At 45.9% G+C, this 12,716-nt stretch overlaps 1 protein-coding gene across 1 annotated transcript; it reads left to right on the forward strand.

Annotated features, from left to right (window-relative positions):
• The first annotated feature begins 3,177 nt into the window (after positions 1-3,177).
• Positions 3,178-9,218, forward strand: LOC122490438 (butyrophilin subfamily 1 member A1-like). The gene is made up of 4 exons (XM_043593145.1): positions 3,178-3,188; positions 4,898-4,941; positions 7,411-7,437; positions 7,860-9,218. Exons 1-4 carry the CDS (start codon positions 3,178-3,180, stop codon positions 8,522-8,524), a joined length of 747 nt encoding a protein of 248 aa, XP_043449080.1. The 3' UTR covers positions 8,525-9,218.
• The last annotated feature ends 3,498 nt before the right edge of the window (positions 9,219-12,716 follow it).

Raw genomic sequence — 12,716 nt, forward strand, 5'->3', positions numbered from 1 at the left:
TTGACATGATTCCCTTTTGTTGCCATGTTACAGTGCTCACTGGACATCCTACATGACCTATTACCCTAATCCCTCTAGCCCCAGGAAATGCCTCTGCCTTCTCTTCTCTAGAATGGGCTGTGTTGTCAGAAATCACACGGATGAGGCTGTTGATGCAGGGAGGTGCTGTCAATACTCAGCTAACAATCTGACCTGAAATACTCACATGTTCAGTCACTATCCACCTCAAATTCTAGTTTTAACGCCAAAATCCTTTTTCCTACTGTGGGTACCTATGTTTCAGTCTTTCCACAAGCCACCGAAGGCTTGGGGATTTGTTCTGCATTCTGTCCCCTAACCCTCCTGGTGGCCAGTGTGCTGCCTGACTCTGTGTCCCTCCTCTGTTCCACCTCAGGGTAAAAATGCCTCAACCGTGAATAAGAATGAGACCAGTGTGATGTGGACCATCCAGGCAGGCTTGCTGGATAAGCAAGTGTAGCATCCTGTGCCTGTCTTCCTGGGCAGAGACCGCTGCCCCCCCCCACCCCCATGTCTCCATGTTCCTGGACATGTACAGAACTTTTCCACTACTGAAAAGGTGCTGGATTTGTTGATTCCAAGGTGAGCACCCTGCCTCGCCACAGCCCCACTGAATTTGGTCACTTACAAGCTTTGAGTCTTGGGAATGTCACCAAACCTCCCCAAGTCTCAGTCTGTTCCTCAGATGCGGGCAGAGTTATTATAGGGACCCAGTGGGGCCCTGCAGGGAAAGTGCACCTGGCATTGTGGAACGGTCTGCTGGCAGGGCTGTGGCTGTGCTGGGTTATTACTGTCCTCTTCTCCATGATGACGTTTCTGCCTCATCTGTCACTGTCACCAGGTCTTGAGCTGGGCCATTTTCCCATTTGAAAAGGAGATTTGAGGCTCCATCTGGGGGTCTGAATCCTGGCTGAGACCAGAGCAGGGGTCCCTGGGGGTGAGCAGGTGGCCCCAGGCCCACTCAGATATCTGTGATGGTGCTAGTTGAGGCCCATTCATTCATCAAACATACAGGAAGCTCCACCAGATGCAGACACTTCTTTAGGAGCTGACTGTCATCCAAGGCACAGAGCAGACAACACCCTGCCCTCTAGGGCTCCATTCTACACAGGGGTCAGTGACACTAGGTATGACAAGAGGTAGCATACACAGGACAGGTCATATGATGCCCTCCTGGCCTCCTCTAGGTATGGATGCATCCTTCCTGAGATGGGATGAAGATGGCAGACCCCTGGAGCAGCAGAAAATGTGAGTGGGCTTTAGACAATGCAGGAGGGTCTTCCCCCTCCAAGAGGGCAGCAGGGGGGGGGGCAGCGAGTTGGAAGGGCTCCCTGCATCCGACACATCTGCGATTCCTCTGAGCGGGCAAAGGTCTGAGGGCTTCTCCTGGAAGAGGAGAAAGGGGTTCTAGAGAGCCGTAGATGAGGTGTGGGCACAGTGGGACAGCAGAGGAGGCCAGAGGACAGAGTCACCTCCTAAGAGATTCCAACCCCATCCCTTCCCACTCCCAGTCCTGCCTCCACCCCCATCCTGGGACCCAGAAAAAAAGGTGTGGGGAACATCACACTCACCAATCTGGTGGCACTTCAACGGTGGGTGCTCAGCAAGTGCTTTGGAGACCCAGTAAGGGCTCAGGGACCAGATGTCCCCCACCTTGTGGGAGATTAGGGTCAGTGGGGGGACACCCACATGGATGCGAAGTGAATAAAGCAACATGTAGGCGGAGGAGGTAAAGTTTGAGGTATTAGGAGGGTCCTGAGAAGCCCTGCTGAGAGACGGGTTCCTTTGTTTCCTATTTGTTCCGATATTCATGGAGCACTGGTGTATGCAGTGAGGACAATGAACCGACCAGACACCACCCCTCCCTGCCCACATGGAGTTGAATTCCAGCAGGAAGTAGGCAGGGAGACAGAGCAAAGAGTCCTTCTCCCAGAAGGACAGAGATGGCCCCATCATTGGTTAAGGGCTCCCATTCAAAATGGCTTTTTGCCAGACTCTCCTCAGTGACCAGGGCTATCTTAGCAGGAGTGCCAAATCAGAGGTGGACAAGGAGTAGGACCAGCCTCTGGACAGCTGGAGACATAGGAGCCCAGGTTCCCACTGGGTGCCCTGAGACATCAGTCTTGATTCTTCTGCCCACTTCTGTATCTCCAGGGCCATCTTCTCCATTCTGGGCACCTGGATGGCCCACTCCCCTGAGGATTTTTTCCAACCTGCAGAATTTCCCTGCCTGAAGATGCTGCTGGCATACATGGGGCTTAGCATGCTGGGCTCACACCTGGAGCACCATACGTCTGTTTTCCTCTCATAGCTGGGACACATGGAGCCCAATGAGCCAGAGGTTGAGGGTGAGGAGAACTCAGGGTGGGCGATGTGAGCATGTGGAGGGGACAGGGTAGGCCACACAGAACAAGTATCCTTAAGCTGTGTTTGGATCAGGAGCCGTGAGTAGTCTCAGATAACTGTCCCCATGGTCTGCCATCTGGGGAGACTTCCTGGGGGTGGGTTCTTGGACTCAGAAGACATTGACTGGTGGGAGAGGTTTCCTTTATTTGGAAGAGACATGGAAAGGCAATCATGGTGATGATACTTTCTCTTCTTGAAGCTATAGCACCCGTTCCGGAGCAGGATCCAGAACCAACTCAAGAGCTAGCCCCAGCTCCCACTGTGGTGCCTGCTGCAGCTTCAGAGCCCGAGGTGGCTGAAGCCATCACTCCTGCTGGAGCTCAGCAATTAGGAAAAGCAGTGACCCTCCCTGCAGTGTCAGAGCCAGTGCAGGTGGTAGTTATAGCTCTGATTCACTGTCAGGAGCTGGAAGAACCACCTGCATCTTTGGCAGCCCTGGAGCATGAGCAGGCCCCAGCCCCAGCTACTGGGGTTACGGAAGGACTAGAACAACCACTTGCTACAGCTGAATAACCAGCCTCAGCTCCCAAGCAGTGGCTCGTGTCGGCTGCAGCCCCAAAGGATGGCTTCCCCTCCCCTGTCGTTACTTTTTTTTTTTTTTGAAATTTTTGTTTTTTTTTTTCAGATATGGAATGGCTTAGTGTATTTTGTTTTATAAGTAAAGTATAAATTGACTTCAAGTAAAGTTTGACTCTGATCCTTTTAAATTGGATGTTGAAGTGTCATTAGGTAGTTTGACAATGTTATACAACCATGACCACTAGGTATTGCTAGAACACTTCCATCACAGAGACACCTGTGCTACTGATCGGTCACTGCTCATTTCCTCACCCTAATCCCTGGAACCACTGGTCTCTCTGTTTCTGTTGCTTTACCTCTTCTGGGATTTTCATGTGCATGGAATCATTCAACATGGCCTTTTGTGTCTGGCTACATATAATGACGGTGATTAATAATTCTTGAAATTTAATGAAAATAACATTTTTATTACAAAGGAATATCCCCCAAAGAACATAGATTATGTGAAGCCCCAAAATGAACTATCTTCATTATGTGGCATAGGGACACCTTTTGTAAGTAAGTTTGACTCGAGAGCCACAAACCACAAGAGAAATGTCTGGACCAGTAAAATACCTGTAAAACCTTTTATTTTCCCGGACAGGCCACGTTTAAATTAGGCTATTGGACATAGTATAAAAATACCACAATAAAATATTAAATCTTCCCATTTATCACCAATATTTTAGGTAATAAAGTATATTATTGAAGGTTTTAGATGAGTTGTTTATTTAGTAAAATAATAATTTAAGTAATGAAGATAGGTGCAGGGTGACTCAGTTGAGTGTCCAATTCTCGATTTCGGCTCAGGTCATGATCTCACAGTTCATGGGACTGAGCCCCCAGTCAGGGTCTGTGCTGACAGTTTGGAGCTCTGCACAGGATTCTCTCTCCCTCTTTCTGCCCTTTCCCCACTGGTGTTTACTCTTTTTCTTTCTCTCTTTCTCTCAAAATAAACATTAAAATATAACAAATAAATGAATATGAAGAAAAAAGACACACTCTTAACAACAAATAATTGCCCATAACAAATGGTTTCCCTCTTTCCAGACCTTTCTCTTTGTAACGTGTGTGTGTGTGTGTGTGTGTGTGCCTGTGAGTGTGTGTTGGGTTGGGGCGTGGAGGGTTCCAGGACTATGCTCTTATACTACCTAATGTCTCCACAGTGAACAGGCACAGTCATTCCTGTCCCCTTGTGCATTCTCAGTGGCCACACATCATCATTTATTCAGTGTCTCCAGCTGTTGAATAATTGGGCCAATTCCAGTTTTTTGACTGGCATAATTGTAGTGAATGGTATATCTGTGCCATAAATCTCTTTTTTTCTTTTTCAACGTTTATTTTTGGGACAGAGAGAGACAGCATGAACGGGGGAGGGGCAGAGAGAGAGGGAGACACAGAATCGGAAACAGGCTCCAGGCTCTGAGCCATCAGCCCAGAGCCCGACGCGGGGCTCGAACTCCCGGACCGCGAGATCGTGACCTGGCTGAAGTCGGACGCTTAACCGACTGCGCCACCCAGGCACCCCTAAATCTCTCTTTCTTTAGGACTGATCCCTATAAGCACAATTCCTGGAACATAATTTATATACTTTCTTGAGGTATTGGTTACAGTTTCCAATTGCTACAGTCTCTTTATTAAGTTGGGGCCTTATTTGGGAAAGGCACAGGATACTAAATGGCTTTGCAAAAGGTCACACAGCTGCAGCAGGCTGGGGTGGAACTCAGCCTGCAATTCAGGCTTTCTGACCTGTGATCCAGGGAATTTCCCCCAATACCCTGCTGTCTGCACATCACGGGAGGATATCTCCTCTCCATCCTCCCTACTCTGTTGGGAGTGTCACCTGTAGTACAGAGAGGAGGCAAGGCCAGTAGATCAATGCTAAGCATTCTTGTTCTGACCCATATTTCACTAGAGTGTGTCCCTTTTCAGACTGGAGGAAGGCGCTGTTGTATGCAGGTGAGTAACTCAGTTTTCTGTGCCCTTATCCCTTCAGCCTCAACTCTTCCCCCTTCTCTGTCAGTGGACCCCATACCAGGACAGGGTGGGTGTCCCTGTTCTCCTTGTCATGTTTGTCATTTCCTTGTGAAGACTTCAGGGACTCTTCTGGGAAACACAGATCTGCCTCTATTCTGACCAGTCCTCTACTGAAGGTCACTCTTAGGATTAGCAACTTCATCTGAACACACCTTGTTCAACTGATGCTTTTGCTGCAGCAGTGACGAAAGAGTGCTCATTTATAAGGACAGTTGTAACACAGTAATGGCTTTGTAGACCAGAAATTGCTGTCTCTAGAAGATTTCAGATATCATTCTTGCTTGCTTACGATTCAGGTATTCCTAAGGGGATCCTTGGTTCTGAATCCATTTTACCCTGAAATTCCTACATCTTGCGGATCTACTTTTGATTTTCCTGTTTTTGTCTTGGTCACCTGGAATGGTGGTCATCATTTGTTTCCTCATGCTCCTTGTCCAAGTTGGGTTTCTTCCTCTAAACTACCCTGCTTGCTGTGAAAGTAATTGCTTTAAATTGCCTGTTCTGAATCTGAGATCCAGAGCTTCCAGGATATTTATGGACTCCTGGTGGTGGGTCTGAGAGCTACCTGCAATTATATACAAAATCTTATGTGTATGTTTGGGTAACAGAGGAAGAAGTTAAAAAAAATTTTTTTTTGAAAGAACTGTAACGTATAATTGTTCACAACCATTATCTCTCCTTTAGGACAATTGCATGTTTACCTGATGGGCTTGTTACTGGTTTGATTTATCAGGGCAATGTGTGAAGATACGGTAGGAGAAAGTTAGAGGAGTGAAAATTGTTTATCAGAAAAGTTGGGAACAAATCAGGGAAAGAAAAGCAGTGAGGAAGAGAGGAGATGAGAAGGGAGTAGAAATCCTGTGATTCCTCTTGGAGAGATTTTGGGTAGCTCAGAGTGGTGGAAGAGAGACCACAAATCATAATCACGGTGGTTTGAGTGTAAAGTACACAGACGGTGTGCACAGTTTTTGGGTGCACAAGAAGTAATAAACTCCCTGATACCTCTTTGAGAGATTTCTGAAAAGACTTACAGTATTTTGAGCAGTTTTGAAGTACTTTTCTGACTGAGTTTGCTTCTGATCTGAGACCATCTCAACCTTCCAGTAGCAGTTGGGGCAAGAGTGTGGTGAGGGGGATCCTAAAGCAGTGAAAGTTATCCAGAACACCACTTAGCACCGGTGTGAGTTAAGAATCTGGGTCCTTTGAACCTGTGTGGGGTGTGTATGTGTGTGTGTGCACGCGCGGGTGTTTGTCCCAGCTGTTTTGTTCATGATCATGAACATGGACTATGAGAGCAGAGAAGGGGGAGCCAGGGATGCAGGAGACCTGAGGCTAGATGTGTGAGGAAACCCCCTTAGAGAGTCTCCCTGATTCCTGGGATGTATTTATTAAAAATAAGGATCAAATAGTCTTCTTTTAGCATTCCCCCTTCTCTGATGGATTGAAGTGCATGTGTTTTAATGTATACCTTGTATACCTTTTTATTTTGTAAGGACAGATACCATTACAGTAGAATCAATATTTGCATATTGGTCAGCTCATAGCGTGAGGTGAAGTAATATCTGATCTCATCGTATTTAAAAATTGAAAAATAATTTTTCAATGCCATGAATAAGGGGGCCTAGGACATGACCATATTTGGGTACCTACTACATGGGGTTTCTCCTGGTGATTTCGATCTCTCTGAGCAGTTAAGGGGGGAAGCAGATGACTAGACCTGATATTTTTGATTTCCCCTTACATATAGGGATATTTTCCTCCCAATAACCCATGAAAAGGGGAAACAAGTTCATAGTGTCTGTCCTTTCCCTAGATGTATGTCTTTCCTGCTTGAACTTCTGTCTCTCCCTTCCTTGAAACCTCTCCATTGCCTTCTGACTAGAGACAATTTCTCTGATGCTGTGTCCTGAATTCTCCTCGCCCAGGGCTTGTAGTTGGCTTCCAAGTTCAGCTCTACCAGGTTGTATGTCTCTACCATGGCTTAGATTCAACCTCCAAGTTCAGTTTAATCAATTCTTTAGAAATAAATGGAGGCCTCAGAATTTTTTATCTCCCCAATTCTTCTCAAAAAAACCTAGCTTTCAGGATAGATGTGTGGCTAAGGATTCTTGAGAAAGCATAATATGATGGTGAAATCTGGGTCTAGAGCTTTCTTTTCAGGTTGTTATCCAGCCTCTCAGTGGTTAAGTTTTATAGCTGGGCTTTCATGGGAAGGCTGTAGCATGATGGCTGTGTGTGTGTGTGTGTGTGTGTGTGTGTGTGTGTAAAAGAAATAAATGCTTCAGTTGAATGTTTCCCAGCGATTTTTCCGAAAGATATCAACACTGATATGTACAGTCTCCTCAAATCTCTGATTTGTTGTCACATTTGTGAAAAATGGTTCTCTTGTAGACTGGCGGAAGGAGAAGTTCCAGGCCTGTGAGTTACTTCTCATTCTTTCTGGGTACTCCTACTGCTGCCCCATGGCCTCTGATGTCTCCTTTAGCTTGCTGTGGTGATACAAACGCTGGCACCATCAATGGTTGTGCAGTGGGATGGGGCAGTGAAAGTCACATAGCTGAGCTTAGTGAATGTGGCTGATATTGCATTCCAAATATATATCCTTAAGTCCTTGAGTCCAGACTAGTTCCTCAAGTTCCCTGTGACCCATCTAACCCTCAGATCAGTCTTATGCTTACTTCTCCTGCTTGGAGAGCTGTGTACTTGAGTCACAAGACTCTCATCTCAGGAGGCTTAGCCCTTCCCATATGCAACTAGGTGTCTGAGGGTGGTGGTGGTGGTTGTGTGCCCTTATTATGGGGCAGGGGAAGGTCTTGCATGATTGGCAACTCTCTCTGCAGTGTCTGTCACTCTGGATCCAGCGTCTGCAGATCGGCACCTTGCTGTCTCTGGTGGACAGACTAGTGTGACCTTGGAGGACACAACTGAGGACCCAGGAGGACCCTGTAGCATCTTGGGCCAGGAGGCCATCACATCAGGGCGCTGCTACTGGGAGGTGGAGATCAAGAATGGAAACAGTGGCGAGTGGGGTCTGGGGGTCTGTAGGGGAGATGTGGTGAGGAAAGGCTGGTACAGAGAGTTGCCAGAAGTGGGGTTCTGGGTTCTGGGGTGGTACGGAGGTAAATTATATGCCCTTGTCCTCCCTGAGAGTCAGGAAATCTGTGATGAATTTCCTCACAGGGTGGGTGTTTTCTTCGACCTCAAAGAAGGGGATGTCTCCTTCTATAACATGACTGATGGATCTCACCTTTTCTCCTTCCCTCTAACTTCCTCCACTGGGACTCTGTTTCCATACTTCATGATTAAGTCAGGGGATGTGTCCCTGACCATCTGCTCTGTGGTGGGTGTGCCTACAGAGACCCCTGTGCCCCTTAACAATCCTCCTTCTTCTTTGGAGGAACCTGTAAGCCTCTCAGGGGATGGGTTCAGCTCAGGCTCTGCTGTTGATGGTGCTCTCCCAGGGGCCAACTCTCCATTACTCCCCTATGGCCCTGAGGCTATGTGACCATAGGACCCCAACACTGTCCCAGACTCCTTATGGTGGCTCTTTCTGGAGCTTCACATTCCTTGAGACAAAAGCCTCTGAGGTCAGTCCTGGATGACCTGGGTGTCTTGCACTCTTGCTCTGGATGCAGTCTCCTGGGGTATGGCTATGAGAACACTCAGTTCATGCCTTATGCTCAGGCAACAGAAGATAATAGTTGGCTGAGCTGGTTTAGGGTAGGCTGAATTTAACTATTGGAAGTAGTGCTTCTTTTGGTAATGAAAATTATTTCATACAGTCTTTATTCTGCTTGGATATGAAGGAGATGAGGGCTGAATGACTCTGCAGAATTAAATGGTGTATATTTTATCCAATTTGAGTTGTGCAGATGAACCCAGAGGCTATGAGTAGGTCACCAGTTCTATTTTGGGAAATGTGCACTCTGACCAGAGACATTGGCCATCCAAAAATTTCTGGAGAAATGAATGGCTGATTGATGTTCAAGAGGAAAGCAGTCTAATATTCTACTGTATATACCTCCTATTCTGGGATGGTGGAAGCACACTTATCTTACCAACCTTAGTAAATATCTGTTATTCGTGAAATACCAGTGCTGTGTTAATTCAGGAATTAAGAAGAAGGATCTGGTTCTTCCTGTGTGTCAACTCCAGTTGGAAAGAAGAGAACTTCTACCAGAATAAAGATATGAATGAGGTAGATAATTTTCAGATGCTGGGTGAATTTCAAGAAGCTTTGACTATGAGCATGGTTTCCAGAATCTGTGTAGTGCCTCTCATTACTTCCAAGTCCAAAGGTGGAGTGCCTGAGTAGCTCAGTGGGTTAAGCGTCCAACTTCAGCTCAGGTCATGATCTCACAGTTCGTGGGTTCAAGCCACACATCAGGCTCTGTGCTGACAGCTCAGAGCCTGGAGCCTGCTTCGGATTCTGTCTCCCTGTCTCTGCCCCTCCCTGCTCAGGCTCTGTCTCTTTCTCTCTCAAATGTAAATAAACATTAAAAAAATGGGGGAGGGGAAGAGGACCTAATAGATATTTTTCCAAAGAAGACATACAGATCACCAATAGACACATGAAAAGATGCTCGACCTCACTCAGCATCAGGGAAATGCAAATCAAAACCACAATGAGATATTACTTGACCCCTGTCAGAATGGCTAAAATCAAAAAGACAAGAAATAAGAAGTGTTGGTGAGGATGTGGAGAAAGGGGAACCTTCTTGCACTGCTGGTAGGAATGCAACCTGGTGCAGCCACTGTGGAAAACAGTATAGAGTTTCCTCAAAAAATTAAAAATAGTATTGCAAAATAGTAATAGTAATAAATGAATGATTGATTAATATCACTATTAGTTATTTACACAAAGAAAATGAAAACACTAATTTGAAGTGATGTATGCATCCCTATGTTTGTTGTAGCATTATTTACAAAAGCCAAGTTTGGAAGCAACTTCAGAGTTCACGGCTTGAGGAATGGATAAGGAAAAGTTGGTTTATATACATCATCGAATATTACCCAGACATAAAAAAGGATGAGATTGTGCTATTTGTGACAATATGAATGGACCTAGAGGGTATTATGCTAAGTGAAATAAGTCTGACTGAGAAAGACAAATGCCATATGAGTTAACTCCTATGTGGAATCTAAAAAAAAAAAAAAAGAAAGAAATGAATAAACAAGCGAGCAAAAAAGCAGAATCAGACCTGTAAACACAGAGCACAACTAGCATAATGTTTAAACTTGTTGAGTCACTAGGTTGTACATCTGAAACTCATGTAACATAGTGTGTCTACTATACTCAAATAAAAATATTAATAAAAAATTAAAATAACAAAAGTTAAGCTTTACTTAATTACGGGTTTTTAAAAAGCGTGTTTAATCGTTTCCACCAACTGACACATTATAAAACACAATTTATTTTTCCTTAGCCCTTCTTTCATGGCTTAGGTATTCTCTGAAACTGTTTGAAACACACATGAAGAAAGATAAGAGATATTATATGGCTGCTAAAGAAGAAAGTATAATATTAACCGTATTAGCATCAGAATAATTTATATTCTGAGCAAGAAAACTCATTAATGGCCATGAGCAATGTTTGCTGATAAAGCAGCTGAGACATGAGCCTGATGAGCTGGGGGAGAGCAGGGAAGTTTGCTGTTTGGTGTCCTTCCTGCAATACCTCCATGTGTCCTTCCAGGGTCCTTAGGGAACATCTTCCCTGTGCTTTGTCATTCCTTCATGTTTCTCCCTCCCAACATGGGATCCAAGGACTGGAATTCAGAGGAGATAAGCTTTCTGGCCATGTCATTCTGAGCCATTGCTGAGTCCAAGGTCCTCTTCCTGTTCCTTTTTCACCTAGAGTTGTGTAGAGCTGGGGGCTGGGCTGGGCTTGAGGACTGGGAGGTGGGGGGAGTGTCCTTGCAGGTCCAGCCTTCCCTCCTCTAGGAAGTTCCTGGATTAAAGACTAATAGATGGCAGGGCTCATGTCTTCCTTCATCTCTGTGTGCATGTGTGAAAATGAAGTGTCATAAATACAACTTGTGTAGCCCAGTTCCTGGCACTTAGGAGGAGCGCAGTCAAATTTGTTTTCCTTCCCTCAGTCTTTTCATCAAACTCCCCTAATGTCTCTTAGGTCTTGAGGAGTCTCCCTCAAGCAGACTTGAGGGCAGGGATTGGTTGGGGCCATGGTGGATGGATCTGGAGGCTAATATAGGTCCTTATCTCATTAGTTTACTTTGCATTAAGTTGCATTTTGCCAACATTCGCAAGTCTAAGTGGATATTGGAAGAAATGGACATTTGGGGATAAAAAATCAGATGTTTCAGGTCTCTCCAGATGTCCTAGGTGTGCTTAGAGTTTTAGCATCTCAGACCAGACCTCTGAGCAGAAGCCAATCACTCTCGTGTATCAGTGAATCAGGCAGTCCTTGTTTCATGAAAACAAATATAGCAGATCATTCAGAACAATCAAGAGTGAACACAGGATGAGAGAGTCTTTGCCAAGCATGTGGTTGTGGAATTCAGACAGATTTGGTTTCCTCACGTGCAGAATGAAGACAGTAATGACAACAACATGGCAGAAGTGTGACCAGGGAGGCTCTAGGCCAAGCTGTTGTCTTAACACCAATCACTTAACATGTGGACACCTGAGAACTGGGCAGACTTAAGTGAGCAAAGGTGTTTGGTGTTGAATCTGATGATTCTATCCTGGGGACATTTCAGTGATGAACTAACTTATGTTTGGGGTAAGAAGAAAAGTGGGAAAGATGGTGGAGTTGTTGTACCCAACAAAGGGGCTGACTTGTTTAGGTCAACGTTTTAACAGTCTTCGTGTTTCTCAATGGACAGAAATGTTTGCCCAATTTAGATAAGGCTGAGTAGCCAATGGGCTGCTGCAGTGAGTCCTCTGCAAAGGAGCTCAACAAAGTTTATTGAGTGTTTACTATGTGCTGGCCATGTGACCAGGGCACACACTACCTCCCTTTGTGAATGTCACAGACATACCCCAGAAGAATGCTTGTCAGGGCTATTGTGGAAAGCAGGGTGTCATTAAACTCCAACAAGCATGTGTATGGGGCAATTATGGGGATGAATAGGTTGGCAAGGGCCCCTCTGAGGAAGGTCACTTTAGGTGAGACTGGAATGTTGAGGGGCTTGGGGGACAAAAGAGCAAGCAGGATCAACCAGTGGCTTGTGAGAAGACCTGAGGATGGCAAAGCTCCATGAACTGGAGGGAGTCACCCAAGCCAGTGAGGGAGACTGGGGGAGGGCGGAAAGAGGTCAGAGAGGAAGCCTGGGATTGGGGATCATAGACAAGAGGTTTATAGGGGGATTTCTTGAACAGATGAGGCAGTTCTGACATAAGCTGATTTGAAAGGATCATGACCATGGAAGGAAAATGAACTTGAGGAGGTCAGGCAGGAGGTAAGCAGGGGACACTCATGGGAAAGCAGGAACACCCTTCTTGGGCCAGGGGGGATGAGGGTGGTCAGGAGCCAGGTAATGGCAATGGATACAGATTTGAGAAAAGTCTTGAACATTCTGGTACATTGGAGGTAGACTGGGTGGGAAAATGGAGTGTGTAGTGGAATGTCCCTCCAGTTTCTGGCAGAGATAACTGGGTTCACCCATCTCCTTTACTGAGATGGGAACCTGCAGGTAGGGAGAGGCTGGTGAGGAAGCCCCGGTGCTCCCTGATTT

This window comes from Prionailurus bengalensis, chromosome B2, assembly GCF_016509475.1.
Source record: "Prionailurus bengalensis isolate Pbe53 chromosome B2, Fcat_Pben_1.1_paternal_pri, whole genome shotgun sequence".
NCBI lineage: Eukaryota > Metazoa > Chordata > Mammalia > Carnivora > Felidae > Prionailurus > Prionailurus bengalensis.